At 43.2% G+C, this 27375-nt stretch overlaps 1 protein-coding gene across 5 annotated transcripts in view; it reads right to left on the reverse strand.

The window, feature by feature from the left end:
• Positions 1–27375, reverse strand: part of SEC24C (SEC24 homolog C, COPII component) — a 124207-nt gene that overhangs the window by 83500 nt on the left and 13332 nt on the right. For 2 of the 5 annotated variants that reach the window (XM_085898903.1, XM_085898902.1), the window contains exons 5-9: positions 23134–23337; positions 22666–22850; positions 22102–22170; positions 17954–18065; positions 15628–15755 (exon numbers count right to left, since the gene is read on the reverse strand). In XM_085898903.1, the coding sequence (XP_085755029.1) occupies positions 15628–15755; positions 17954–18065; positions 22102–22170; positions 22666–22850; positions 23134–23337 (698 nt within the window). The remainder of the gene's footprint in view (positions 1–15627; positions 15756–17953; positions 18066–22101; positions 22171–22665; positions 22851–23133; positions 23338–27375) is intronic. The other 3 variants (XM_085898904.1, XM_085898907.1, XM_085898905.1) reach the window with 3 other exon arrangements.

Consider the following 27375-nt stretch of genomic DNA (forward strand, 5'->3'; position numbering starts at 1 on the left):
TGACCGCTAGATGGAGCAGCAGAGTCGACTCCACCGATCACCAGGAATGTATAGGTCGTCATCCCGGATAACTCCAGAGACGACAGGTCCCTTATTGGACCGAAGTTCGCCAATAGGTCGACCATATGGGGTAGGGTCGATTGCCAATTTCAATTTACCTAAATACCCACGTCGTCAAACTACCAGGGAAATTCATTCTCGACGATGCTCGTACAGAACGAGCCGCTAGCGTACTCGAACCGTGTGCGACCCGAGCGGATGGCCACCGAGCTTCCGTCGGTCCAAATGTCCCTTTACAGCGGTAACAGCCTGGTTACTTCTCCAACACGCACAGTGTTAAACCAATAAAAGAAACACAAAATGAACCGATACATTTAACTCATGGGTTTATTTATAATGGTGCAGGGAGCACGTAAGAAGCAGAGTTATCAGACTATAGAGAATGCAAAGCAAATAATGTACAGCAAGGCACTTAAAAATTGCTACTTAATAGACTGGCGCCACAAACACACACACGAACACACAAAAGAAACGGACCCAAAGTGGTCTTTATTGCGGCCTCCAGCTCGGAGGGAAAACGAGCTGAAGACCAGATTCTGCCTCGGACCTGTCCACCTCGTGTGGTCTTCGAGCTGATTCGGACCGGGCACCAGCGTGAGGCGAGCCGAATCCAGACACCGGCGAGACGAGGTGAGGGATCGCTGTGACGCGCCCATAGCCAGCGATGAGACGCAAGACAGAAGACCACCAGCGACACGAGTCCAGGAGCGGCGGCACAGGTCCAAAATGACCAGGCGACCACAAGAAGGAGGAGACGAAGAAAACGACGATGACCAAGACTCCTTTGACACCGCATGTCCCGTCTATTTCTACTCGCCCCTCGGCGGGGCAGGGGGAACGCGCCTCACCCCTCCGCACACCTCATTCGCCGGGAAACTCCATTGCCTATCCATGATTGGTCGGGGGGCGTGTCGGCATCTTGATTCCCCACCCCACGAAGAGGCTGTGCTTCTCTTGGAGCTCGCTCTGTGCCCTTTGACCGACTTACGGCCACCCTATCCCTGATCTGCCGAGGATTCGCGAGAGAGATGTCAGGCCTTCGTGAACAATTCCCACGTACGTGCAGACACGCACGTGCTTGCTGGCGAGCTCTGGGAGAATGCCGCGAGCAGAGCGTTGTTGCTGAAGATGGTGTTGACGTAAAAATCCTAACTATGAAAATAACCCACAGCGCATGAACATTTAATTCCCATTAGACTAGGGACGGGGAGCTATCTATCCACATTTACTTATTGAAATAACTGAGCTCGGAACCTGAATGTCTGTGTGCACAAGGCTTCCAGATTCGTAATATATATATATATATATATATATATATATATATATATATATATATATATATATATATATATATATATATATATATATATATATATATATATATATATATATATATATATATATATATACAGTATATACTGAAACGCAAAAGAAACTTACCACTTGTTTGAAATGTAATAAAATTGTAACAGTTCAAAACTCGAGGGGGAGCACTCGGAGGAGTGCAAAACCTCCGCCGCCAATATTGCTAGGTCACTCAAGTGAACCTGATATCCTATTCATTCAATTTAACATCAACAGTGCTCACAGAGTTATAGTTTGCAACTTTCCCTTTTACTTTTAACTTTTACATCCTCAATTTATTCGTCATAACTAGATTCCTTGAAACAGAAATTGATTTTACGTGGGTATATCCACCTGAAGTTCCAAAATCAGCTGCAATTATAATTTTGGCATGTTTTTTGTTGGAAATCACTTATAACATGCACAAATGCAAAAAAAAAAAAAATCTACATTTTGTTGAAAAAAAAAAAAGCAAAAAAAATTTCTTTTCTCTAACAATTTTTTTTTGGGGGGGGGGTTGGAAATCACTTAAAACATGTAGAAATGCAAAAAAAAAAATTCAAATATTTTTTCAAATTGGCCGCCATAGCGGCCATATTGGATTTTGGACCAGGTCCAAAATCTAATGGCATGATCCTTGGCCCATACCTAATCCCCCCACCAACTTTCGTCGAAATCCGTCGAGGAGTTTTTCCGTAATATTGTTCACAAACAAACAGAAAGGGGTGAAAACAGTAACCTCTGATCTTCGATGGCGGAGGTTAATAAAACAAACCAACAATTGCTAATTGAAACATTGGCATTTTTTATTTTTTTTTTATTTTTTTTTTTGTATACCTTGGTCGAGGCTCGTATGAGAGCTAACACACAACTCACAGCAAGGAGGCATGAGACAAGAGGGGCGGGAGTGGAAGGGACAAATCATTGGGGAACAGACACAGGTGAACTGTGGAAGGGAGAGGGATGGGGATGGGACGGGGAACATGGCGAGGAGAAGATGGACATTACAGGGACTTTCAGGAAGGAAAGCAGGAGAATTGAAGGAAGTGGGCTTGGGTGGATTATCGGGGGTAGAAAAGATCGAGGATTTGGATGGGGGAAGATAAGAGGTGGTGGTGAACAGCTGTTTTGAAAGCCTGGAGGGAAGAATGGGAAAGAATAGAGTGAGGAAGTTTATTCCAAAGGCGGGAAAAAAGAGGAATGAAAGAGTGAAGATGAGCAGTGATTCGTGATTTTGGTAGTTTTACCAGAAGGGGGTTGTTGGCGGACCTTGAGCGCCCTGTGGAAATGTGGTTGGGACAAATCGCAGAGAGAGCAGGGGGGCAAGGCTGGAGAGGAGTCGGTAGAAGACAGAAAGACCACCGACCAACCTGCGGTGATTGAGTGAGAGGCCCAAAGACTCAGCTTCATTGCGGGAGATGCCAATGATCTTAAAAGCCCTGGTTTCGACAGCGTGAAGTCGAGAAAGGTGGGAGGCAGGAGCACCAGCCCAGAGGGGAGAGCAGTACTCCATCAGGCTACGGACAAAAGCTTTGTAAGTGGTCAGGAGCTCAAGAGGGCCGAGGAAGGACTTTGCACGACGGAGGATTCCCAGTCGGCGACTGGCTTTTGAGGCAAGGTTGGAAATGTGACTTTCCCAGGAAAGGTCATGGCAGATAGTGAGACCCAGAAGCTTGAAAGAAAAGACTTCTTCCAGAGGATTGTTGAGAAAGTGGATGGGGGGGTTTTCTAAACGGTCCTTTCGAAGAGACATAGTGAGAGTGTGAGATTTGTCTGGATTGAAAGACATGTTCCACGTGTTGGACCACGTGTTGGACCATTTTATTGATGACATGTCAAGTTTTTGACCAAGATACACCATCTCATAAGTTTGTTCTACAGTACAGAACAGCACAGGGTGCAATGTCAGTCCCCTTTCAATAGCGTGTGTGACCACCATTGTTTTGGATACAGGCAGTGCATCGTCGGCACATACTGCCTACCAGTCTTTGGATGGATTGCTGCTGGATTCTGTCCCACTCAGTCCTCAATGTCTGAAGCCATCTGACTTAGGACCATCTGCCTGTCCTGCCTTGCAGTGGTGACTCTTGGCCTCCCTGATCGAGGTCTGTCATCTGCAGAATTGTGGAGGGTGTCTGTCCACCAGGGCCGATATCGTCTGGTGTGAACAGCCAAGGCGACGTGCCACCTCACGGTAGCTCAATCCGCCTTGCAGTATGCCCAAGGCACACTGCCGTTGATCCCTTGACAATCGTGGCATATTGATTGAAATTCCCATTTTGCACTGGCCTTTTTAAAGCCAATATCAAGACATCACGTGCAGCTCATTAAAATCATCCCGTACCCCTTGGCTAATCACTGACAGTCAAAACGGCTGTTCGACAGCTGTGCTATGAAGTGACCATTGGAGGTTCAAGTGACCATCCGTGACTGTTTTGTCTGACAGTGAGGACACTATTGTCCACAAATAAGTTCACACATTTACTACACGCAGTGTTATTGTTGATATTTGAAGGTTTAAAAGGTGGTAAGTTTCTTTTGCGTTTCAGTATACTTATATTTTATGGGCAAATACCATCTTGTATTAATTTGCCCATTGTCTACTCAGTCGCATATCCTTGTAATTGTCTATCATTGTCCTACACTTAATACATGTACAAGCTCCTCCATGAGACTTGAGGTTTAAAAAAATTAAAAAAAAAATCAACTAATGAATAGTCGGTCAATCAGTCAAAAGTAAACATCATTGCACATAAATGTCGAGGAGGAAGGAGGTGGAGAAGCTCGGGCATTCAGCAGTAATAAATAAGTGAATGAATAGATGATTGAACTAGAGGGGGACCACTCGGTAGAGCGCAAACCTCCGCCGCCAATACTGCTCGGTCACTCAAGTGAACCTGATATCCTATTCATTCAATTTGACGTCAACAGTGCTCACAGAGTTATAGTTTGCAACTTTCCCTTTTACATACTCAATTCATTAGTCATAACTAGATTCCTTGAGACAGAAATTGATTTTACGTGGGTATATCCACCTGAAGTTCCAAAATCAGCCGCAATTATAATTTTGGCATGTTTTTTTGTTGGAAATCACTTATAACATGTAGAAATGCTAAAAAAAAAAAAAAAAAAAAATCGAAATTTTGTTGAAAAAAAATTTGCAAATTTTTTTTCTCTAACAATTTTTTTTGGGGGGGGGAGTTGGAAATCACTTAAAACATGTAGAAATGCAAAAACAAAAATTCAAATATTTTTTCAAATTGGCCGCCATCGCGGCCATATTGGATTTTGGACCAGGTCCAAAATCTAATGGCATGATCCTTGGATCAGACCTAACCCCCCCACCAAGTTTCGTCGAAATCCGTCGAGGAGTTTTTCCGTAATACTGTTCACAAACAAGCAAACACAAACAAACAAACAAATAAACCAATGTCACCCGCAGAGTGACCCGTATCTTGCCAAAAGGTGACCACGTGTGATTTCTTTAAGGTCACACTGAGGTGAACAGAGCTGCTATCCACCAGGAGCGACTCCTTGAGGAATATCTGCCTCCAAGAGATTCCGATGAGAATCGTTCTACAGAGTAACCATGGAAAATATGTGTTTGCCTCATAACGTCACCAAATGACGTCATAATGTCTCAAGCTTGACATATCTAGAAAGCACTCATCGAGGTGTTCAATTTGAGGTACTACACAATATGGTTCCTCAAACTTGAAAATTTCACCTTGGGGTCAAATATGTTTGGCCTTAGGCGCTAACCATGAAGGTCAAGGCCAATCGCCACCAAAAATTAATCAGCTGAGCGCCAGACCATGAACTATATTCCCATTAAGTTTGAAGACGATCCGATCAAAATTACTCAAAAAATAAGGGTTTCGTCGACTCCCCTGATTTGCGACAAAGTGACCTTGACCTTTGACCTTCAAAATTTTATGCGCTGAAAGGGACCTCCTATAAGCCTCTGATATGCGAAGTTACAAAAATTTCCAATGACAACTGGGCTCTGCAGAGTGATTTATACGTGATTACAGACCCCCAAAAAAAAAACAACAACAACAACAAAAAACCATATGAAGGTCAAGGCCAATCGCCACCAAAAACTAATCAGCTGAGCGCCAGACCATGAACTATATTCCCATGAAGTTTGAAGACGATCCGATCAAAATTACTCAAAAAATAAGGGTTTCGTCGACTCCCCTGATTTGCGCCAAAGTGACCTTGACCTTTGACCTTGACCTTCAAAATTTTGTGCACTGAAAGGGACCTCTATAGGCCTCTGATATGCGAAGTTACAAAAATTTCCGATGATAACTGTGCTCTGCAGAATTTTTTATACGTGATTACAGACAAAAAAAAAATAAAATAAAAAAATAAAAAACATACAAGCTGACTAACATATCTTGCAAAACTTCGTTTTGGCAAGATAACAAACAAACAGAAAGGGGTGAAAACAGTAACCTCCATCCATCTTCGATGGTGGAGGTTAATAAAATCATGAATAACTGAATGACTGAAAAAAGGCAACCTTCACATTCATTAACTCGAGGTGGAGCACTCGGTAGAGTGCAAACCTCTGCCGCCAATACTGCGAGGTCACTCAAGTGAACCTGATATCCTATTCATTCAATTTGACATCAACAGTGCTCACAGAGTTATAGTTTGCAACTTTCCCTTTTACTTTTAACTTTTACATACTCAAATCATTCGTCATAACTAGATCCCTTGAGAAAGAAATTGATTTTACATGGGTATATCCACCTGAAGTTCCAAAATCAGCCACAATTATAATTTGGCATGTTTTTTGTTGGAAATCACTTATAACATGTAGAAATGCAAAAAAAAAAAAAAAAATCGAAATTTTGTTGAAAAAAAATTTGCAATTTTTTTTTTCTCTAACAATTTTTTTTGGGGGGGGGTGGAAATCACTTAAAACATGTAGAAATGCAAAAAAAAGAAATCGAAATTTTGTTTAAAAAAGTTGCAAAAAATGTTTTTTCTCAAATATTTTTTTTTGGGGGGGGGTGGGGGTTGGAAATCACTTAAATCATGTAGAAATGTAAAAAAAAAAAAAAATTCAAATATTTTTTCAAATTGGCCGTCATAGTGGCCATATTGGACTTTGGACCAAGTCCAAAGTCTAATGGCATGATCCTTGGACCAGACCTAACCTCCCCCACCAAGTTTCGTTGAAATCCGTCGAGGAGTTTTTCCGTAATACTGTTCACAAACAAACAAACAAACAAACAGAAAGGGGTGAAAACAGTAACCTCCATCCATCTTCGATGGCGGAGGTTAATTATCAAGCGTCATGCTCAAAACTAAAGCTCACAGCTATAGGGTCAAAGGTACACAGATGAATCATTTTGACCTTCAACAACTGAAGTCCAACATGAATGCAATGGCTATCACAAACAAAACAAGAAAAAGAGCAATAAGAGATTGCAGACCCTCACCAGGACTTATTTTGAGTGGTATATTTTTATAGGTTTTAGGGTAAATCCAATATGGCTGCCAAACCATGTGACCTCTGATATCATATGTGTGACCCTTTTGTTCCTCATGGACATGCGGTCATAAGTGTAAAGTTTCGCCTCGATCTGTTCAGCCACTTCAGAGAAAAAAAAAAAATTTTAAACAATATGGCTGCCAAATCATGTGCCTGATGAGATCATGATTTTTTTTTTCTGTGGACCATTTTATCCCAAGATGACCCTCTAAAATTTTCATACTGATCGGATGTGGCGTTCTACATATGCAAGTGTGACATCATAGTGAGGGCACCAATGACGTCATAAAAACAAAAATCACACTCATTCCCCATGAGGAGTACTTGCTATGTGCCAAGTTTCATTTTTAGCTCGCCTGTTCAAAGAACAGAGAGCTATAGCGATACCCCCGGCGTGAGCGTCAGCGTGAAAATGTTAAAGTTTTTGGTGCAACTTATTTTCCTTGGTGCGGTTTCAAAGATACAGAGTTCCAAAGTCTTTCTGTTTTTCCAATTATGGCTGCCACAGCACATGACCTATGACATCAAAATTATCATTGAAACATTCTACATGAGCAGTCGCACCAATAGTGAAAATCGTCTTAATCCGACAAGCGGTTACGGAGAAAACACAAAAGTTCTGTGTGGACAAACAAAAACAGACAGATAGACAAACAAGCGGACCCAAATGCAAAACCCTCTCCTCTGGCGAGAGTAAATATGCAAGAAGGGGGAAGGAAAGGAAAATAAAAGAAAAGGGAAACATTAAGGGAGGATGGGGTGGGATGGGGGGGGGGGAGTTGGCAGTTATGGCAATTATTCTTTTTAAAGAGGAAAAAAAAATAGTTTCAATCCATAGCATTGGAAGTGAAAACTATTTTAGCCACAACAGAATTAGCCTTTGGAAACAACGGGAGGGGTTGCAACCATGATTTCTAGCCACAGGGATGTGTGACAGAGTCAGGTGTGTGATTGCAGCACCCTGGTGAACAGGCCGAAAGGGTGAGCATGGAATTTTTTCAAGCAACAGCTGGCTTTCCAATTTGGTCTTGCTGGGCCACTGGTAATATGATGCACGGAGTGTGTTGCCACAGAGGAACGATACGAGGTGAAGATTGTGGAAGTCTTTAGAGTAGAGTGCCACGACGATTCGGTCACTTTTAAACAGGTGCAATGCACACCCTGCCTGCTACGTTGAATGGAATCTACCGTAATCAAATTTAACTTTCTTTCTATGCAATGTCATTTCAATGAGTACAAATTCACAAGTCTTAAAGGACGGTCAAAATTATACAGGGCTCAACATCAACTTGTTATTTTTCCCCAGTCTGTCGATGAGACAAGTAGGTTTTACATTTTACCTGTTCCGTCAACCATTGCACGTGTCCAACTATTCCTACTGAGACAATGTTGGGGGCGATACAATTATGTCTCTGAAATTTTTGCCAGCGTGCAGGGTTTGTAGGGTCTAAGAAGATCCTCTTAGATCGTCACTAATCACTGTGACCTTACACAAGAACAACTACGTTTGAGGCCAAGATGGTCAAGTTTATCAAACTTCCAGGTGGTAAAAATGACCCGTCGTTTGGACAGGTTTATCAAGGTTTGAAACTTGTCTGACGGACGAGATCGTCTGGTCCGGACGGTCAAACAACCGTTAATGTTGAGCACTGTTAATATCTGTCTAGAGATGAGTAACCAATTCGATACATATATTTACACAGGGTGCCTCAATAAAATGTATGGAATTTTAATATTTCAGAAATATTAATGAAAGGAGAGAGGGGAGAGAGGGGAGAGAGGGGAGAGAGGGGAGGAGAGGGGAGAGGGGAGAGAGGGGAGGAGAGGGGAGAGAGGGATATATGGGCAATGTTGAGTATTACCAATACCTAACATATGGTGTGAGTGTGTAATTGGAATAATTGCACATCGTCATGCAACTGTTGCCCACAGAGCAAAGCAGAACAACAACACAGCATAATTTTTGATATGGAAAGTCTACGTACATCTTAATGTATTAAAGAGAGAGCTTAAAGCTGAAAACGACTGAATGAAGCAATTTGGCCAGGATGATTGAAGACAAGCTGATACCCATCCTACCAAACTGTAACACCTTTTGAATCTGCATGCAGGGCTCAAATCTTGGTCCAAGCTGTAAAATTACCTGTCAACTCACCCCACCCACTTGCAGTTACATCAATACCCTTGTTTAGAAATACCATTAACACCAAAGTTACATCAATACCCGTGAACACCAAATTCCTGCAAAAACAGAAGTGACGACAAAATGACAGCATGAAGCAATTAGGCCAGGTTCATTGAAGACTCAAGCTTATACCTATCCCACCAACCTGTAACCCCCTTGAGTCTGTGTGCAGGCCTCATATCTTGGTCCATGCTGTAACACTATCCGTCAACTCATGCCATTCACTTGCAGTTACGTCAATACCCGTGTTTGGAAACAGCCTGGCACCAAGCAAACACACTAACTCAGGCCCCCCTGGGGACAGACCTTTTAACACCCCAAGCAAGCAGCACTTATCACAATGCCTCCAGGCCTAAATTAATACAACACCATGCAAGAGGAATGCACGCCAAGAACAACAACTTTCGGGCCAAGATCCAAGGTGAACACATGCCATAATCAACAACAACAACAACACGTCAAGACATTTGCAACCCACTCCCAGGTTCCTAACCTGACACTCCAAAGTCAAAATGAAAATTAAGAGAACCTAAAAGTGCTAGACAAGACAAGTCAGCTAGTTCCACAACGCAAAGAAGGGTAAGAAAACACCAAAGACGTGCGTAAATAAGTGACAACAAACATTTTTAGGGTGAAATAGGTACCCTTCACCTGTTACATACATGCAAGAGGAAAGGGCCACGGGAAAGGCTCATGTATGAATTGCAACTGATGACATCTTTTCTCAAGCTACAATTTTTTTTTAAGTCCTTCAATTGGATTTTGATGGTATCAGCAAGCCCATTCAAAGGAAACGATTCTTTGCGTACTCGTATGTGAGCCATGGAGGTGAGGGATTGGATTGGGATGTGCATATCAGAGTTTCATCGCCACCTTCATGCAAAGTGATAAGAAACAACAGTAGTTGTTGTTGTTATCGTGGCCTTGCCAAAATAAAATATTGTGTCAGAGTACTTGCCAGATCAATTAGTCCATTAAACGGACGATATAATTATGAAGCAAAAAAAGGCAAAGATTAAAGTCCAACGTACCTGTGCTGTGGACACACCCCAGCAACCAACATTCATGGAGACGACAGGTAATGCCAATTCATTAATCATGTATGTATGTATATATATATATATATATATATATATATATATATATATATATATATATATATATATATATATATATATATATATATATATATATATATATATATATATATATATATATATATATATATATTGTTGTGGTTACCAAATTCGCAAACCACCATTCAGGTCCCTTAGGTGAGGTATCTCGGTAAGTACATGTGTAGTTAGGCCCAAACCCGTTGTCTAGTGGGAATACATGTCATTTATGCGTGCTGCGACTCTTCAGGATAGCCGTTTTTCTTTTGCTATCTTTATTTTGGACCAACCGCCATGATTACCACCACAATCACAACATCAACCACCAACCACAACGCCGCTTCACCACAACCGCCACGACCTTCCCGTCACACCTCGCAACCGTCGCATCGCCACCGTTCTTGCCCCGCTGTGGGTACCGGTGTTGGACTCGTGCAGGGCGCGCGCCGAACAGCGTGTACAAAATCACGGATTTTGTGCTTCAAAAACGGATCAAAAACGACACACGCCCACTTTTTGCCGTCCAATCGGTGAGCGAGGGGCGAATTGGCTCCGCCCCCAGGGCGATCGATATATGCAAATTTATGGATCAAAAAGCCTTCACGCCCACTTTTTCTCGGGCCAATGGGGAGTGAGGTGAAAGGTCGAAGGGAGGGGGTCAAGGATGAGAGGGCGAAGCTACGGGGCGGATAAAAGGACCGTGTTCGTGAGTCCAGGGGCGGAGAGTAAGAGAGTAGGAGAGTAAGAGAGTAGGAGAGTCCAGAGGCAGAGAGTCCAGAGAGTCGAGAGGCGGAGAGTAGGAGAGTAGGAGAGTCGGAAACAGAGAGTCAAGACTTCGCGGGCGGTGGAGTTGGCAAGAAGGAGCTGGTCATCGTGTGCGTTGGAGTCGGAACGGAGGGGACGGAGCTGTGGAGAGGCGGCGAGGGCAGACGAGGGGGTGCTCGCGTCGTGCAGGGAGCTGCACCCAGGGAGGCCGACAGCGCGACCTGGCCGAGGTGGAGACGCTCGTCGCGGGACAATAAGAATCCTCTATACCCCGAGCATCAGCAACCCCCTCCTGTTTCCCCCCACGCTGAGATAGTGCGACCAAGGGGGCCCCTTTCCCACCCCCTACCAGACACTGTCCGCGAGGCCCGCGGAGTTGAGGCACCATCGCCGCTCCGCGTCTCATCACCAGACGGGTAGGCGCGACCCGGTCTCGGCCTCAGGCCCGCCTCATCCTTGAGGGTATTCTTTTCCTTGGTTTTGGGTATGTGTTGTCGGCGCCGTCTGTGAAGTAGAATTGTATAAGTGTTGCCGTGTGCTCGGTAGTCGGTATTAGCTCTGCATTGTGTCTTCTCTTTTATATTTGCTTTTTGTGTAAATTGCATTGTGTCTTTTCTGTGTGCTTTTGGTGGAATTGAATATGTGTGCTTCCCGTGTGCCGCGAATAAATGTGCTTTGTGTTGAACTGTTTCCCGCTTCGCTTCGTCATTTCTTTCATTGAATCCTCATCTTGCTTCACGTAAAGGGTTGGTAGTGGGCTGAATACGCCCGATAATTAATCGAACCGTAGAGGTCGACGATAACACCGCTCGGTTATCCCGATAGTACGGAACGGGTCGCTTAAGTGGCCCGTGTCCGAAGTCGACCTGCGGCGAGGTGCGATCGCCCGGTCTACCCTCCGCGTAGGTACTTAGGTAGGTCGAATTTGGCGAGCAACCCTATCCCACGCGGGGGCTGATTGGCTCGATCGCGGTGAGACCGAAAGGTCCACCCGTGACTGGTTCCCGGTGTTAGTCCGAGAGGGTCACGACTGGATTGTCCGTCCGGGCGACGTGCCGCGATTCGAGTTACGTGGCCGTCAGCACGCCGGCGGACGCGAATCCGCAACAATATCATCCCAAGGAAGGGGTTTTGACCAGGCTACCAGCACACAATAACCAACTTGTGTTAAAATGTGCTACTGCATTGTATCTTCAATGTTGGATAATCTAAATGTAGAGGAGGCAACTGCCTTCACAGTTCACCACCTCATCCAAAGGATGGCATGTTCCATATTGCAGAAACATCACCCCCCCCCCACCCTGCCCCTTCACAGTGCAACAGAGTGGCAGCTTTTAGTCAATTCCAATGGTATTAGACTTAAACCCAAACTCGAGAGTACAATGGCAAGCATACCATCAACTATCCCTACCAATAGGAATGGAGTGCAAAGACACACGGATGAAAGATCAACATACGGGATTACACTCATCCAGAATGTTAAAGGCTTGTTTGTGATGTGTCCGTGCGTGTTTGTCTGCCCTTACCCTTTTATCCTCAGTCAATCTATAACACTGTTGCTCTTTGGCATTCAAGTCTTTCATTGAGCACATTTAGGTTCTCTTAAAAGCAGTCAAACAATTTGGGTGAAGATTACAAAAAATAAAAATATTTTTTTTATTCATACTTTTGGAAAAATGGAAATAGGATAGAATGAAGGGAGGCATCGAGAGTATCCCAGTTGAGCGAAACATAAGTATATTTTAGACAAACTTTCACCAAATCTTCAGGTAATTAATTTCAATACATGTCAGGCACATTTTAATACAGCCATGTACAGTGCACTGGTTAGCCATTTTAATAATAGACCGCTCTGAAAATTTTTTTATCACAGTTCGATCACAGTTCATCTCACTTCAACGCTTTAATAAAATAAATAAACAAACAAATAAATAACAAACAACACGATCTTTTGGCAATTAATACACGATTCGACACAGAGGTGAAACAGGACTACACCACAGAGTGCTGGTACAGGACTACACCACTGTGTATTGGTCAAATTAGGGTTTTAAGCACAAAACATTGACACACTTTTATTACTTCCACCACCTGAGGAGGATGGAGGTTAGGTTTTCATCCCATCTGTCTGTGTCTGTCTGTCTGTGAGCAGGATGTCTCAAAAAGTTGTGGACGGATTCGGTGGACAAGTTAGGTATGTGACAAGGACAAATTCATTAGATTTTGCTGAAGATCCAGATCCGAGAATGTTTTAAGCGATTCTTCGTAATTGAGAAATGGGGCCAAAAACTATATATATATATATATATATATATATATATATATATATATATATATATATATATATATATATATATATATATATATATATATATATATATCACAATATTTCCAAAATTGTGAATGGATTATGACAAACCTTGGTGAATGAATTAGTTAGGTGACAAGAACAAGCTGATTAGAATTTGGTTTTGGTCCGGATGCAGATCCGGCCTATCAGTGGGATGCAACACGTAAACTGTTCAGCCTGGCAGCGATATGTGTGTGCTCTACCAAGTGTCGTCTTGTATCGCAAGTGTAATCACAGAAAGAAAATCCGAAAAAAATCGAATTTTGCACCTGTTACTGACTCTGATCAGGGAGATTAATATTGCAGCATCATTTTACTCGAGACAACAAAATTTCAACAACCTGTTGCATAGCTGCCTATAATTAATTACAGCGAGCAAATGGAGCTGTTGTAGATCATGAACGACAGACAAATGGAACGGCTTTTTTTTTGTTAAAAATAATCTTTATCAGTGTTATAACTTGAGAACGGATTAACAGATTTCAATAAATCTGATGACGGTGGATTCAACGAACTCCCAGGAAGGTTTGTGATGAAATTTTTAGGTCGTCGTGGAGGATCTCTAAGTCTTACTCACGTTGTTGTTCTTCATCTTCTTCTTGTGGACTTTTTTGTTTCACAGCCTGCAGTTTTCATCGAAACTTCCTGAAACTTGGCATATATATGTAAAAATACCCTGCGCAGACAGTAACCATCTCCGATTTTGAAAAAAAAGTTATGACGTCAAAATATCTCCGCTAATGGAAATCGCCTATATCATTATCTCCGAAACTAGGCAAGCTTTTTGAATTCTGTTTGCGGGAATCGAACAGGGCATTAGCTCAGATAATTTATCGCAAACCTGATACATCACAATGACGTCATATTCGTTTTTATGACGTCATCATTAAGAGGACGAGGATCTTAGCTCATTTGATCTTGTTATTTTTATTTTTAATTTTTTATGGGTACATGGGCACATGTGGTGAAACTGTAAATGCCAACGTGCAAAGCTGGTTCTTCCCGCACTCCCAGGAATCCTTATTCTTCTTGCCCTTTGATTAGCAATCACAGCAAAGATTGGTATTTCCATTAGCAAAGCAATGGATCTTATATTCTAGTGTAAATAAAAACATGCAGTTATTGGGGCACGACATTGAGCTGTGAAGCCACAGCTTCTCTCAAATCAGAACTACTACACACCAAACAAAGATTATGGGATGCGAGTCGAGCCTCGTTTGAACCAATGTTTTCTGCACAACACCAAAGAGAGTCATACCAACTCCTTTGAGGCTTCCCAGGAAATTGAAATTGAGGCAAAATGAGAAAGTCACCTGGCAAAAAGATCAGGTCCCCAAATCCCCAAGCTGTTTGTATAGCTCAACAAAAAGAAAACAATGCAACAGGACTAACACCCCACAAAGTGTTTTTTTTTTTGTATACAGGGTCAAGGCTTGTGGAAGAGCTATAACATTGATGAATGGATCAGGCCACAACATAACAAAAGGAACAGGTAAGAGAGATAGAGAGATAGAGAGATAGAGAGATAGAGAGATAGAGAGATAGAGAGATAGAGAGATAGAGAGATAGAGAGATAGAGAGATAGAGAGATAGAGAGATAGAGAGATAGAGAGATAGAGAGATAGAGAGATAGAGAGATAGAGAGATAGAGAGATAGAGAGAGAGAGAGAGAGAGAGAGAGAGAGAGAGAGAGAGAGAGAGAGAGAGAGAGAGAGAGAGAGAGAGAGAGAGAGAGAGAGAGAGAGAGAGAGAGAGAGAGAGAGAACACTAACAGCAAGGTTGAAGAACAAAATAGAGAGAGACTTGGACAAATAACAGGTATGAAGAGGAATGAGGGGGAGGGAAGGATGCACAGGGTGGATGGAATGGATGTAGAAGCAAACTCTCAGAAAGGAAAAAGTGGAAATTTGGAAAGAGGTGGATTTGGAGGTGGGGATAATAAGGGTATAAAAGATCATGATTCTGGATGGGGGATGATTTGAGATGGTGGTGAACAGCAGTCTTGAAGACCTGGAGGGAAGATTAAGATTGAAGAGAATGTGGAAGTTGATTCCACAGAAATGAAAAAAAGAAGAACAAATGAGTGAAGATGAGCAGTGATCCTGGATTTTTGGAGCTTTCACCACTGTTGCAATAATGCCTCGATGACAACTAATAGTTAAATAAATCTTCAAAGCAAAAATTCATGTCCTCGAAAAAGAAATCTGCACAGAACAACTTTCTCCCAAAATGCACTCAAGCCTCAAAGACCCCCTTCCCACTCCACCCCCAACCTAAAAATAAAGAAATAAAAACACACCTCATTTGAAGGAAGCGATGCCAGAGGCTTTATCACAGCCACCATCGGGACCTGCGACTGCTTTGCCATCTCAGAGGTGCAGGGCAGGTTGTAGGATGTGCAACGGATGAACCGAGGACTTGCGTTGCCTGTACAATTTCAGGAAATTCGTCAAAACACTCCCCTTTCTCATGTCATTGCTGTTAGTCGAGGTTTCAAAACATCCACCAACTTGTGTTATTATTAGGTATTCGAAAGGTTTGCATAATCGCCAACAGCAGTGAGGCTTTGGGCCTGAGCATACATGTTGTGTACGGTGATGGGGAGGAACAGGAGGGTCAAATTTTCCACCATATTTGTGTAAATAAATAGATATACACTCACTGAAAAAAAGTCACAAGGTATAGCCAAGTGTCATGAGAAAACGTTTTTTGTTGTTGTTATAAAGACTTTTGGAGAAACGACGGTAAACTGACAACATAATCTGATAAAGCCACTCAGATCGAGTCCTTTATTTAGTTTGTTCGTATACTTTACATTAACAACATATTCAAACATACAAGCACAACGATTTCAATGTGCCATGTTGTGTGACATACTTCTATTGGAAATGGCATTATATGAGCCTACGTGTCATGACGCATCTTCAAATTCTAAATAACTCCTGAAGATACTCGTGAATGTGGACGGCATTCCACGTTCAGTTTTCAGTAAATAAAGATCGTCTCTTATTACCGACCATTCCACAAGATTTGAAGAAAAAAAATTTAAGAAGAGAAAAACTAAACCGAGAAACATTGGATGGCAATCAAATTGTAACAGGTTGTTGAAACGATTAAACATAGAAGGTTCGCTCAAAAGCACCTCTTTGCACTGAATAATCATTAGAAATAAAATTGCTTCAATTTTTTTCAAACTAGATCTAAGGCTTTAAACGGAGCTGCCACTTTCACAACACACACACACACACACACACACACACACACACACACACACACACACACACACACACACACACACACACACACACACACACACACACACACACACACACACACACACACACACACACACACACACACACACACACACACACACACACACCTGCTGAGCTTGGGGGAAATGCCGTTACTTCCCGGAACACTCTGGGTACCAGTGGCATAACAACAATGGCACCGCTTTTCTCACCGCACCCTGCGGCACATTTCCTCAGGAGGAATTTCCTCCTCCTCATGGATGCCAACCTATGGGGATTGCCATGCGTGCTCTTAGGCTTTTCAATGCAGAATGTCAAGCAAGGAAGCAGCACGTACCATTTTAAAGTCTTTGGGATGACTCGGCCAGGGTTTGTCTCTGTCTCACCGACTCGGAGGTAAGGTTGACTAAAATTGCAAACGCTCACGTGGATTAAAATGACCATTGACACCATTTGAAAAATGGATTTGGTGGCAGAAGCTATAGCAGATCGGCCCTCCCTAATTTATAGTTACATTTTCAAAATTCCTCATGAGCATCCCACAATGCCTGTGCAGAAAAAAAGGCAACTTTTAATATCATTATCTCAGTTTAAGGCTATTAAATGAATCCCTGTCGCTTTTGTTAAATAAATCCTGAATGCACGTTGACCGGTAGATTTTAAATAAATCCCAACTAGCTTCCTGAATGAAAGGAGGTTTATTAAAACTTTTCCAACATCAATGGATTTACATAGATTGCAGATACGCCAACCCTGAAAAGTGATAAGAAAAGATAACAATGAAAACTAGAACGGCACTCGGTAGAGCGCATACCTCCAGTTTACATTTTGTATCCCACTGATAGGCTGGATCTGTATCCGCACCTTAACCAAAATCTAATCGGTTTGTTCTTGTCACCTCCCCAACTCGTTCACCAAGTTTAGTCTGAATTCGTCCACAACTTTTTGAAAAAAAAAAAAAATTAATTCACGCATCTGGACCTGGATCCGGATCGCCACCAAAATTGAATCGATTCGTTGTCACACACCCAACCTGTCCACCAACTTTTATCTGAATCTGTTTGAGATATCTTGTGCACAGAGACAGACAGACAGACAGACAGACAAACAGGGGTGAAAACAATGTCCATCCACCTTCGGTGGTGGAGGTAACAATGAGCAGCTGCATTCTATGGAAATGCCTGATTAACAAAATCCATCTTAGGCTTTTGGTTTTCTTTTCAAGTGGTATTGTATGTTCCAACAGATGAATGTAGTGAAAAGGTGGATTTTTAAAAGCATCCGGAGCAATATTGTTCTGAATTAGGTTACAGTCTCAGAAAAAAAGTGTATAGAGCATAGCTTATGTTTAATTAACAAAGTAAAACATACCTTGATCATGCACAAGGAAGTCAGTGGTGACCAGAGGAGGCACCTGGCCTCGAACTACTGTCGAATAAGGTTCGGTGGCATGCTGAACTCTATCATCCTCAATGACTTGGATCTGAACACAAAATCCAGCAGGACATCAAGCTCAGCAAAACAGCAAGACACCACATAGGAATGCTCATCATTTGGCTCAACCCAAAAGTCAGGAGAGGCATTCCAAGGTGTCAGCTCATCTGAAAATTTACAGAAAAACTATTTCACTTGCTCATCTCCCCTATATGGCTCAAAATAATAAGAAAAAGGAATGGTGGGAGACCAGTAATAAGCCATACATCTTCCCTCCCTTCAATAAAATCAAGAACAATGTGCAGCAAAGAGCAAAAACAGACCATAAACACCCAGTGAGCAAAATTATCAAAAATAAGTAAATAATGAGAGCAAAGTCGATGGCGTTCCATTGTCCCCACACTTCCCACCAAAAGCAAAGTTGAAAGATGGCACAAAGTTCCACCAGGAATGACCCAACATCAAATCTTGAGTTAATTTTTTTTTTCCCCATTTTGACAAGTCAACTTAAGTCCCCACCTCCAGGCAGATGCTTGGCCCATCCCCATCTCTTAGGGATAGGCGACATTCCATGCACCCACCCGAAGGGACCGCCGCAGGTTAAGCCGAAGATAACACCATCTGGTGGACGACACCTCAGCACCACCCCGCTACACACCACTTCGTGTGTTTTTGCAGTGAAGCGTTTTATAGTGGCCAGAGTGCAAATCCTGCCACCAACCTCTGAGGAAAGGTAGCCCACTGCAGGACGACATCCGCAGGAACAGTTGGGCACCAGATTATGGATGGCCATTGGCTCACAAGGAGCTCCTCTGCCCTTTGACAGGTTTTGCTTTTAGTCCTGCTGGGTGTCCATATCCATACACCTTCCTCACCAGGAGAACCTGATGGGGGGAGCCAGTTTAGTCGCTGACACTCAACCGTATGTAGTGATATATTTCTTACCCAGGAGAGGATCTTTTGATTACAATATCTCCCCCGCCCCGCCCCGCCCCTTCAGTTTCTTTTCAAAAAGTATTGGGATAATAAACAAGAGCGAAGTCGATGGCGCACCATTGCAAATTCCTTCGCTTTGCACATAAAGCAAAGTTGAAAGATGGCAAATGGTTTCACCAAGAATGACCAAATATCAAATTTAGAATTTTCCTTGTTTTGACCCCTATGATCACAAGTTCCCACCCACTGGGGCATGAACCCAGGGGTCAAATCCAAAAAATCGTTACATATCTCATGTGTCTCCCAATGTTGATTGCATATACAAAGCTTCATTGTAAAACATTTTTATGGTTTGAGAAAACTTACCCCAGGGGGAGAGCATACATGGACGTGTTGGTGACCCGAGGATCAGTTATTTCATTAGTATTTGTATAGATAGTCCTTGGTCCCTTGTCAAAGGGCTGTTTGGGGGGGGGGGGCATGCGTTCGCGAGCTGTATTTTACCAGTGTAATGTCTCGCCACTCCCCCTCTATTAATTTCAACCTTTCTTCTTTTCTCTCATCATTCTGTTCAATCCCTCTGCTACTTTCAATCTCCCCTCCTTTACCCAATCGACCTGTTTCAACAGTCCACCAATCATCCTTTCAACAGCCCCTCCTTTTCCCCATCGGTCTTGCCTTCGGCTACACGGCCGTTCAGTCATCCCTCGGTCTGGCGGAATTCCTCTCCGTGTTCCCTCCATTCGTGCATTGTTTCATTGGGCACGTTCGACCCGTCTGTGGTCGTCAACCCATGGGTGCTCTCACATGCATGTTCATGACGCTTGGTGCTCATCATGGCTTGCAAGTTACAGTGCTTCTCACAGGCATGGTACAATGCAGAACAGTGCGAGTGGGTGTTTTGCGTGTGGGCGGGGGGGGGGGGGCTTCCATCGCGGCTTTGGGGGTGTAAAGGGCAGGGTGGAGGCTTCGTTGAAAGTTCCCTCAGAAAGGAGTGGTATTTTCCACAAGTGACGTCATGGACCCACCCCCCTTCCCCCCAAATCAGCTGCGGACCAATGAGAGAGAGAGGGAAAGCTTGTGGGAGGAGGGAAGAGAGCTGATGTGAAGAAGCAGAAAGGCAGAAGTGAACGGGAAAAGCTTACACGAGCAGGGACGCAAAGAGCTCGTGAGAGAAGTAGAGGCAATAACAGAGCACAACACAATTTGCCCGTCAGGGAACATTCATGCCTTGAAGGAGGTTGATGAAAATGAGAGAAGCAAAATGTAGAAGCGAACAGGGAAAGCTCACACGAGCAGGGCCAAAAAGAGCTCCCGAGCAGACGGCTTAGAGTAGAAAGGCCGAGTGAAGCAGAAAGGCTGAGAGAAGTAGAAAGGCAGAAGCGAACGGGACAAGCGCGCATGAACAGAAGAATGAAACACTGAGAAGGCTCGTGAGGGAAGGAACAAAAGCATGAGAGGGTAAAGAAAGGAAGGTTTCACGAGCAGCTGGTGTCGAGCTTCTGTGGAAAAACAACACTCCTTTCACGAGCGTCATACTGTCCTCTCGATCCTGTCAGCTACGAAGGACGAGGAGGCTGAACGGCGGCATCTCATCGACGGGGGCCTGAAGAGGAAGTATCTGAGGCAGAGGAGGGAGAGTCGCCGATATAGCTTGCAAAACTGGGGTGCCGGAGAGAACTCGCCAACTGGGTCTGGGCACCTCAGGGACGTGGCTGCGTGTCCCCATCGTGTCACATCGCCACTGCCCATCTTCCCATCCATTTTCCTCCACATTCTCTTGTATATTTGGGCTGTGTGATGTGAGGGAGAAAGGAAAAGGCTGCTTTCCTTTTCTCCATATGTTAATTTAATTGAATTTTCAAGTCTTTCTTGTTTTATTCTTCTCCCCGAATGAATGATGGTGAAGTCTTTTGTGTCAGGCTGAATAAGAATACTTGTTATGTTTATGGATAAATCTGCTCTTATGTGCCTTTTTTTGCTTTCTTGCTTATAAATACTTGCTTTTAAATGATTGCTTACCTGTGTGTTTGGAACAAATAATTGTTTGTTGTGATTTCTAATCTGTCTCGGTTGTCTTTTCCTTTATTGGACTGACACAGTGCACAAGTATAGTTAGACGAGAAGTTGTACGCCAATAATTTGCTTTGTTAGCCAGCGCACACTCACTGTAACGCTCGGCAGTAATCCGAGTGTGAGCTGAGGACACGTGACCCAAATTAGCCAGCTGTCCACAGGTAAGGTATCACGTGAAGTAGTGTAACCCTGTCCGGATTGGCCGTGCCAATCGGCGTTAATGATTACCTAGCAAGCTGCCGATGTGCGGAGTTATCTGTGCCCGGCGGCCACAGAACCAGGGGCTCGGGAGGGACCCAAGTGCACCCCCTTGTGGCAGGTCTCAAACACTCGATCTGTGACAATATTTGAAAATGTGCCCATAATTCAATTTTTCGGTATTTGACCTTTTAATGAGGGATGGCAAAAAAAATGACACTGCTCTTGCACCTTCTTGCCATGTGTTTATCAGAACTACCAACTTTGGTGAATTTCTGCCATCCGATTAGGACGAGATAGCGTGACAGAATGACAGACAGACAGACAAACAGACACAGTCGGTTACAACACCCCCCCACCCCCCCCCCCAATTTTCTTTCTTCAAAAAGTGTGGGGATAATCACAGTTGTATGCCTGAGAAAATAAAAGCTTCTCAAGCATAATATGTGGACACCAAAATGCTTATGTTGAAAACTCATGCTCTGTACTATACTGAAAACAAAACATACGCATCAAAAATTCACAAGATAGTAAGGTCTTGTATGGTCTCGAGGAGAAGCAAAAGCTCAATATCGTTTAAGCAGCCAAAACACCGTGCATTAATCATATTTAGCAATGCAAAAAAATGGGATTCATGAAGCCCCGAGCCATGCATCCATCTGTGTTTTAGAAAGGGTGACCGACTATACAAGAAAGTTTCAATGTGTAAAATAAATATAAAATCCTTTCTTGTATCTGGGCATTGCAAAACCTTAACCCCACAAATGAAACAACCAAAAAAAGAAGTACAAGCGTGAAAGGACCAGAACAAAGAGTAGACGCGAGCCACTTGCAGAGGACAAGACAAGCAAAGCAAAGCAAGCAAGAACACTTACGGGACTCGGGATTGCATCTGGGTCTATCCTATGTCTCGTTTTCGGTTGAACAGGAGCTTCCGCAATGCGCTATGGTAGCAGAGCAGCAGAAAATGAAAAAGAGAAAGAAAAAGAAAGAAAGAACAACAACACAACATTTTACCAATTTAAGCTAACATTTCTCATCACCTAAATATATATTCATCATAGTCCCACATGGCATACGGTGATACTTCTCTGGCTCTTTCCAACTGCAGTTCCGTATCATTGTAACGTAATCACTGCAGTGTGGAATGGTCCATACTACTCAAGATCGAAGGGTTGCTCCACATAACCAGTCTACTTTCACTCTGTAATTACAAGTTAAAAGCCTCTCTGAGCTTAATCAGTTGTATTTTCGCCAGTGCTTGGAGGTCCTTATGCTGATTTCAAGAAATCTCGGATTGCATATGTACCAAAATTTCTCAATAAAACATGATATATCATTTTAACCCAGTACTGTGTCATGATCAGACCATGAATGGACTTCATATTTCACCGTCAAGCTTATTTTAAATTAAAACAAAATTATAGAACAAAACCCACTGGGCTTGGTATGGAATCTGGGTCAAGGCGCCGTGGCTGGCCATGAGGTGGTCCCATGGGAGTACCAGTTCCTTGGGGTCCAGGTCCCATGGGTCCTTGTGAAACAGCATAGGGTTGTTGAAATCCAGGATGAGGGCCAGCATAACCAGCTTGAGGTTGGGCTTGCTGTGGTCCGTAAGTGCCTGCTTAATACAGCGTTTGTAGACAAGATGAGTTCGAACTTTAATGTTTTACAGCTTAGAATGGGAGGGGGTGAGGGTAGTGCCAAAGCAACAATTCATGCTCAAAGCAAAAAATAATTTCAGGCCAAGATTGAATACGAGATATGATGAATCACATTTTCCACAAAAAAAATTGTAAAAAAAATAAATAAATAAAAAAAAGAAGTTCCAATTGTAACGAAGTTTCAAAAAATGAAATAAAATGCCCAGGAAGTGCAGCAGAGTGTTCATGAAGACTAAGGCTGACCGTTTAGTTGTGGAGGGAAGCCAGGTTGGGGAGGGAGGCTGCTAGGATGCACGCCTGGCCCTGGCAATTGCTGCAAAGCACTAGGCCCAACCCGGGTTGACAAGGCATGACCGGATGCCATACGAGTTGATGTGGGAGGTACCAAGGAGAGCGGTGGATGCTGAGGTGGCGGCACAGCAGTAGCAGCAGTAGCGGGGTAATTTACTGGGATCCAGAGCAGGGGACAAGGAAGTCAGGATCATCAAATAAGCATATGATACATAGGTACAAGTGTTGTCACTTGAAAGAAAAAAAAAATCAACAACTATGAACAGCTACTCAAAGGATGATGGAATTCAATTAGCAATTAAACAAATGGAGATCTGGCTACATTTAAACAACGGTCGACATTGTGTAATGACATTGCTAGTCTCCCTCCAAAATAATCTCCGACACTCAACCTGCTTGGTTTACCCGTGACCTTCAGTGATCCCCTGTTCCTTCCATATTTCCTTCCAACATCAGATGCTGCTTTGGCATAATTTGTTGCACTTTCTCCTTCCCAGAGTGTAAAAGCTGGAAAAGCCTTTAACCAATGTTTTATGGAGTAGGTGTTTCCCATATGGGCTGGAACTGCTGCTCCTCATCTTTACCTCCACCACCGAAGGTGGACAGACTGAGGTTCTCTTTTCACCCGTCTTTTGTTTGCCCATCTGTCTGTCTGTGAGTAGAATATCTCAAAACGTTATGGACGGATTCGGACGAAATTTGATGGACAGTTTGTGTATGTGACAAGGACGAATTGATTCGATTTTGGTGAAGATCCGGACATGAGATTTTTTATGTGATTCTTCACAATTGAGAGATGGGGTCAAAAACGATACACTGTTGGACCCCGCGATTTGCGGTTTCACTAGTTGCGGAACCCGCAGTTTATAAAATGCGACCTGCTTCGACATGTGTGGCCCTGTGGCTTTTCGTGTTCATGGTTTTTCGTTTTTTCCTTCTCATATTCACGGTCTCTCAGTGGACCGTTGATTTTTCTCTCAGAAATCACAAACTGCCGGGAACCTATCCCCCCCCCCCCATTTCCATTGGAACAATGCCCTGAAATCAGTGGATTCGATATTTGCAGCATTTTTCAGGAATGTAACCACCGTGAATAGCAGGGTCCGACAGAATAGCATGATATTTCAAAAAGTTATGAACGGATTATGACAAAACTTGGTGGATGAGATAGGGAGGTGACAAGAACAAGCCAATTCCATTTTGGTTTAGGTCTGGTTCAGGATGCAGATCTGGCCCATCAGTCAAATACAAAACGTAAACTGTTCAGCCAGGTGGAAGTATGCACTCTACCATGAGCCGGTCTAATTTTCACTGTAATTTTGGCGAGGCAAAGGTCTTTTGGATAATTGGTGTTTCTCAACAGCGTTCCAAATTTCAAGGTGTTCTTCACCATCACAGATGAATGAGTGACCTCAGTTTTCCTTTTGTCAACTTTCTCATCGAACCCCTGCTATACTCAATACAATAATTATCGACCCAACGATCCTGACTATCATACCACCTCTATTAATCAGGCACAGATTAACCAATGGAGCTCATGGGGCTATACCCCTTCACTCCTCCCACCCCCAACTTGTTTGTGAAATTGCAAAGTTAACCTCTACACATTTTTGTCAAATTGGGTCATGAGGGGTGGTGGAGGTCCTCCACTTTCAAAATTCCATTGCAGCCAATTATGCGCATTGCTAAAATCCAAACTGTTCTTGGAAGAAGAAAGAAAAAAAACAAAGGATACAGATAATGCAAATAAACATATTTCCAGAACAAATCAAACATTCCAGAAAGTTTTCCAATAGCAGTTTTCCAGAAAGTTTTTTTTTTTCCAGAAGGGCATTCAGTAGAGCACATACCTCCGCCACGTAATGCCTGATCCACGAGAACATATTGGGCCCAATACATTTTTTGAAATATCATACAGGACATTACTATATCGTTTTTGGCCCAATCTCTCAATGGTGAAGAATCACTTTTAAGATTAAATATTTCTCATATCCAGATCCGGGTTCAGATCTTCACCAAAATCGAATAAATTCTTCCTTGCCACACAGCCAACCTGTCCACCAAGTTTCATCTTAATCCGTCCACAACTTTTTGAGATATTGTGCTATATATCGTTTTTGGCCCTATCTCTCAATGGTGAAGAGACACGTTCTTGTAGCCGGATCCAGATCTTCCCCAAAATATAATCAGTTTGTCCTTGTCACACACCCAACCTGTCCACAGAATTTCATCCAGATCCGTCCAAAACTTTATGAGATATGTTGCACACAAACAAACAAACAGACAGACAGACAGACAGAAAGGGGTGAAAACATAACCTTCACCTTCAGTGGCAGAGGCAACTAACATACAAATGGCAAACACGCAAGTGTACCGACACATGTTGATACCTTCCAGGCTATTTTTTTCTTGCAATTCTATTTAATTCTTAATATGCAGTTCAAAATCTTATAACTGCTGATTTGGAACTTGTATCCGGCTTCACTGTAATAAGAACCTCATTCTCAATGTGTAAAACACATTCAGTAGAATACTGGTTATGTGTACCTCAAGCTGATTTATATTATTGTGGGAAGGCCTTCTAGCGGGGTAACTTTGCATAGTATAGTGATATTTATTTGCCAAATTGCATGTATTCGCATAAGCGTGAGCAAATTTAAATGTGATGTAGGATATGCATCATTATATATGTATAGAAAGAAGGTGTCTTCCTTGCCACCATATGCGTCTCTAAAACCACCCTCCAGTGACACCCTTTTTAATGCTCTTCCCTTTGTAATCTGTCTTTTTAAATGTGTGGACAGGCCACCAGGCGCCAAGTTCAGGCGAGAAAGCTGACATCACGCAAAGCGCACCAAAAGAACTGGGGTAAACATCAGGGAAGGGTACGCCACACCCATGCACCAAGTACAGGCCAATGGCGGCCGGGCGGGGAGGTGCTACAAGGTGGTGTGGCAGCTATAAAGCTATAAATAGGGGTTACGCAAACAACGGGATGTCAGAGGCACGCAGGGCTTGCGGTGGAACCTGCACGCGAGCTGCAACGGGGTTTCTCCCCAAAACGAGCCTCTGCCGCCACAGCTCCAGCCATGCCCCCTTCCCCCCTTCCCCCAGCAGGCCGTGCCCACTTTCAAGTATCATTATCATTCTTTCTCAAGTACCAATGCACCACTTCCCTTGGAACTCCATCATATTCACTCTCCAGATCCACAAACACACAATACAACTTACAACCCTTCCAAAAAAATGTACGGTCTCTGCTTTAGAGTGAAGGAAACATACATTCTTCTCCTCCCTTACAAAATCCAAACAGCCTCCCATCAATCTCTACAAACTCTCTTCATCCATCATTCGCCATAGTTTTCAATGCTTTGCACACCAACACCATCAACCAACAGCCAACACCATCAGATACCCCTGTAATTCCAACTCCATAACATCTTTATTTTTGCAGATAGCCACAAAGTAATGCTCTTGCCAATAGCATTGGTATCCTCTCTTCCTCCAATATTTTGACTAATAACTATCAAGTCCAATCCACTCCTCCACCCCCAATCCCTAAATCATCTCCACCACTCCTAATGGCCCACTTCCTCAAAATATCCTTCATCATGCTTTCCCTTCTCATAGCCATCTTACAAGTAATCTTTTCACCCTTTTCCAAGTCGAACTTCCCATACCATCCTCAACATACCCATCTAGCCTTTGCTACTGCTTTTATTTTGTCTCCATTTTTCTTTCTTCACCCCTTCTATTTCTATCAATATATACCTTCCATTGCAATTCCCCAGCTTGTTATGTTGCCATTCCTTGGATCTTTTTCTTCTATCTGATTTAGGCTGTTGATTCAATATGGATATACTGCCTCTTAAGCCTCCAAGTTCCACTGCCACTAGTCATCCTCTCTTCTTCAGGTTTTACCACATATCTTAGCTGCGGCCCCCAACAAGGCCTTCTTTATGTCCATCCCCTCTCTCCTCTGTAGCCTCACTTTTCTTCCTTCTATTTGACTTCAATTGGCACCCTGCAGTTTCCAAACCATGATGTTCTCCATGCTCTTCCCGTTCTGACATCCCCCCATTCTTGACCAGCTTCCAATTTAACACCAACAATGTAAGCTGGTGCAACAACAACCAAACTATCACTTTGCCTCATGAGGAAATAATTGATCTGGCTCCTGTACGGTCCACTTTT

This window comes from Eptatretus burgeri, chromosome 10 (assembly GCF_056783735.1).
Source record: "Eptatretus burgeri isolate ZD-2024b chromosome 10, Ebu_testis_v1, whole genome shotgun sequence".
Taxonomy (NCBI): domain Eukaryota; kingdom Metazoa; phylum Chordata; class Myxini; order Myxiniformes; family Myxinidae; genus Eptatretus; species Eptatretus burgeri.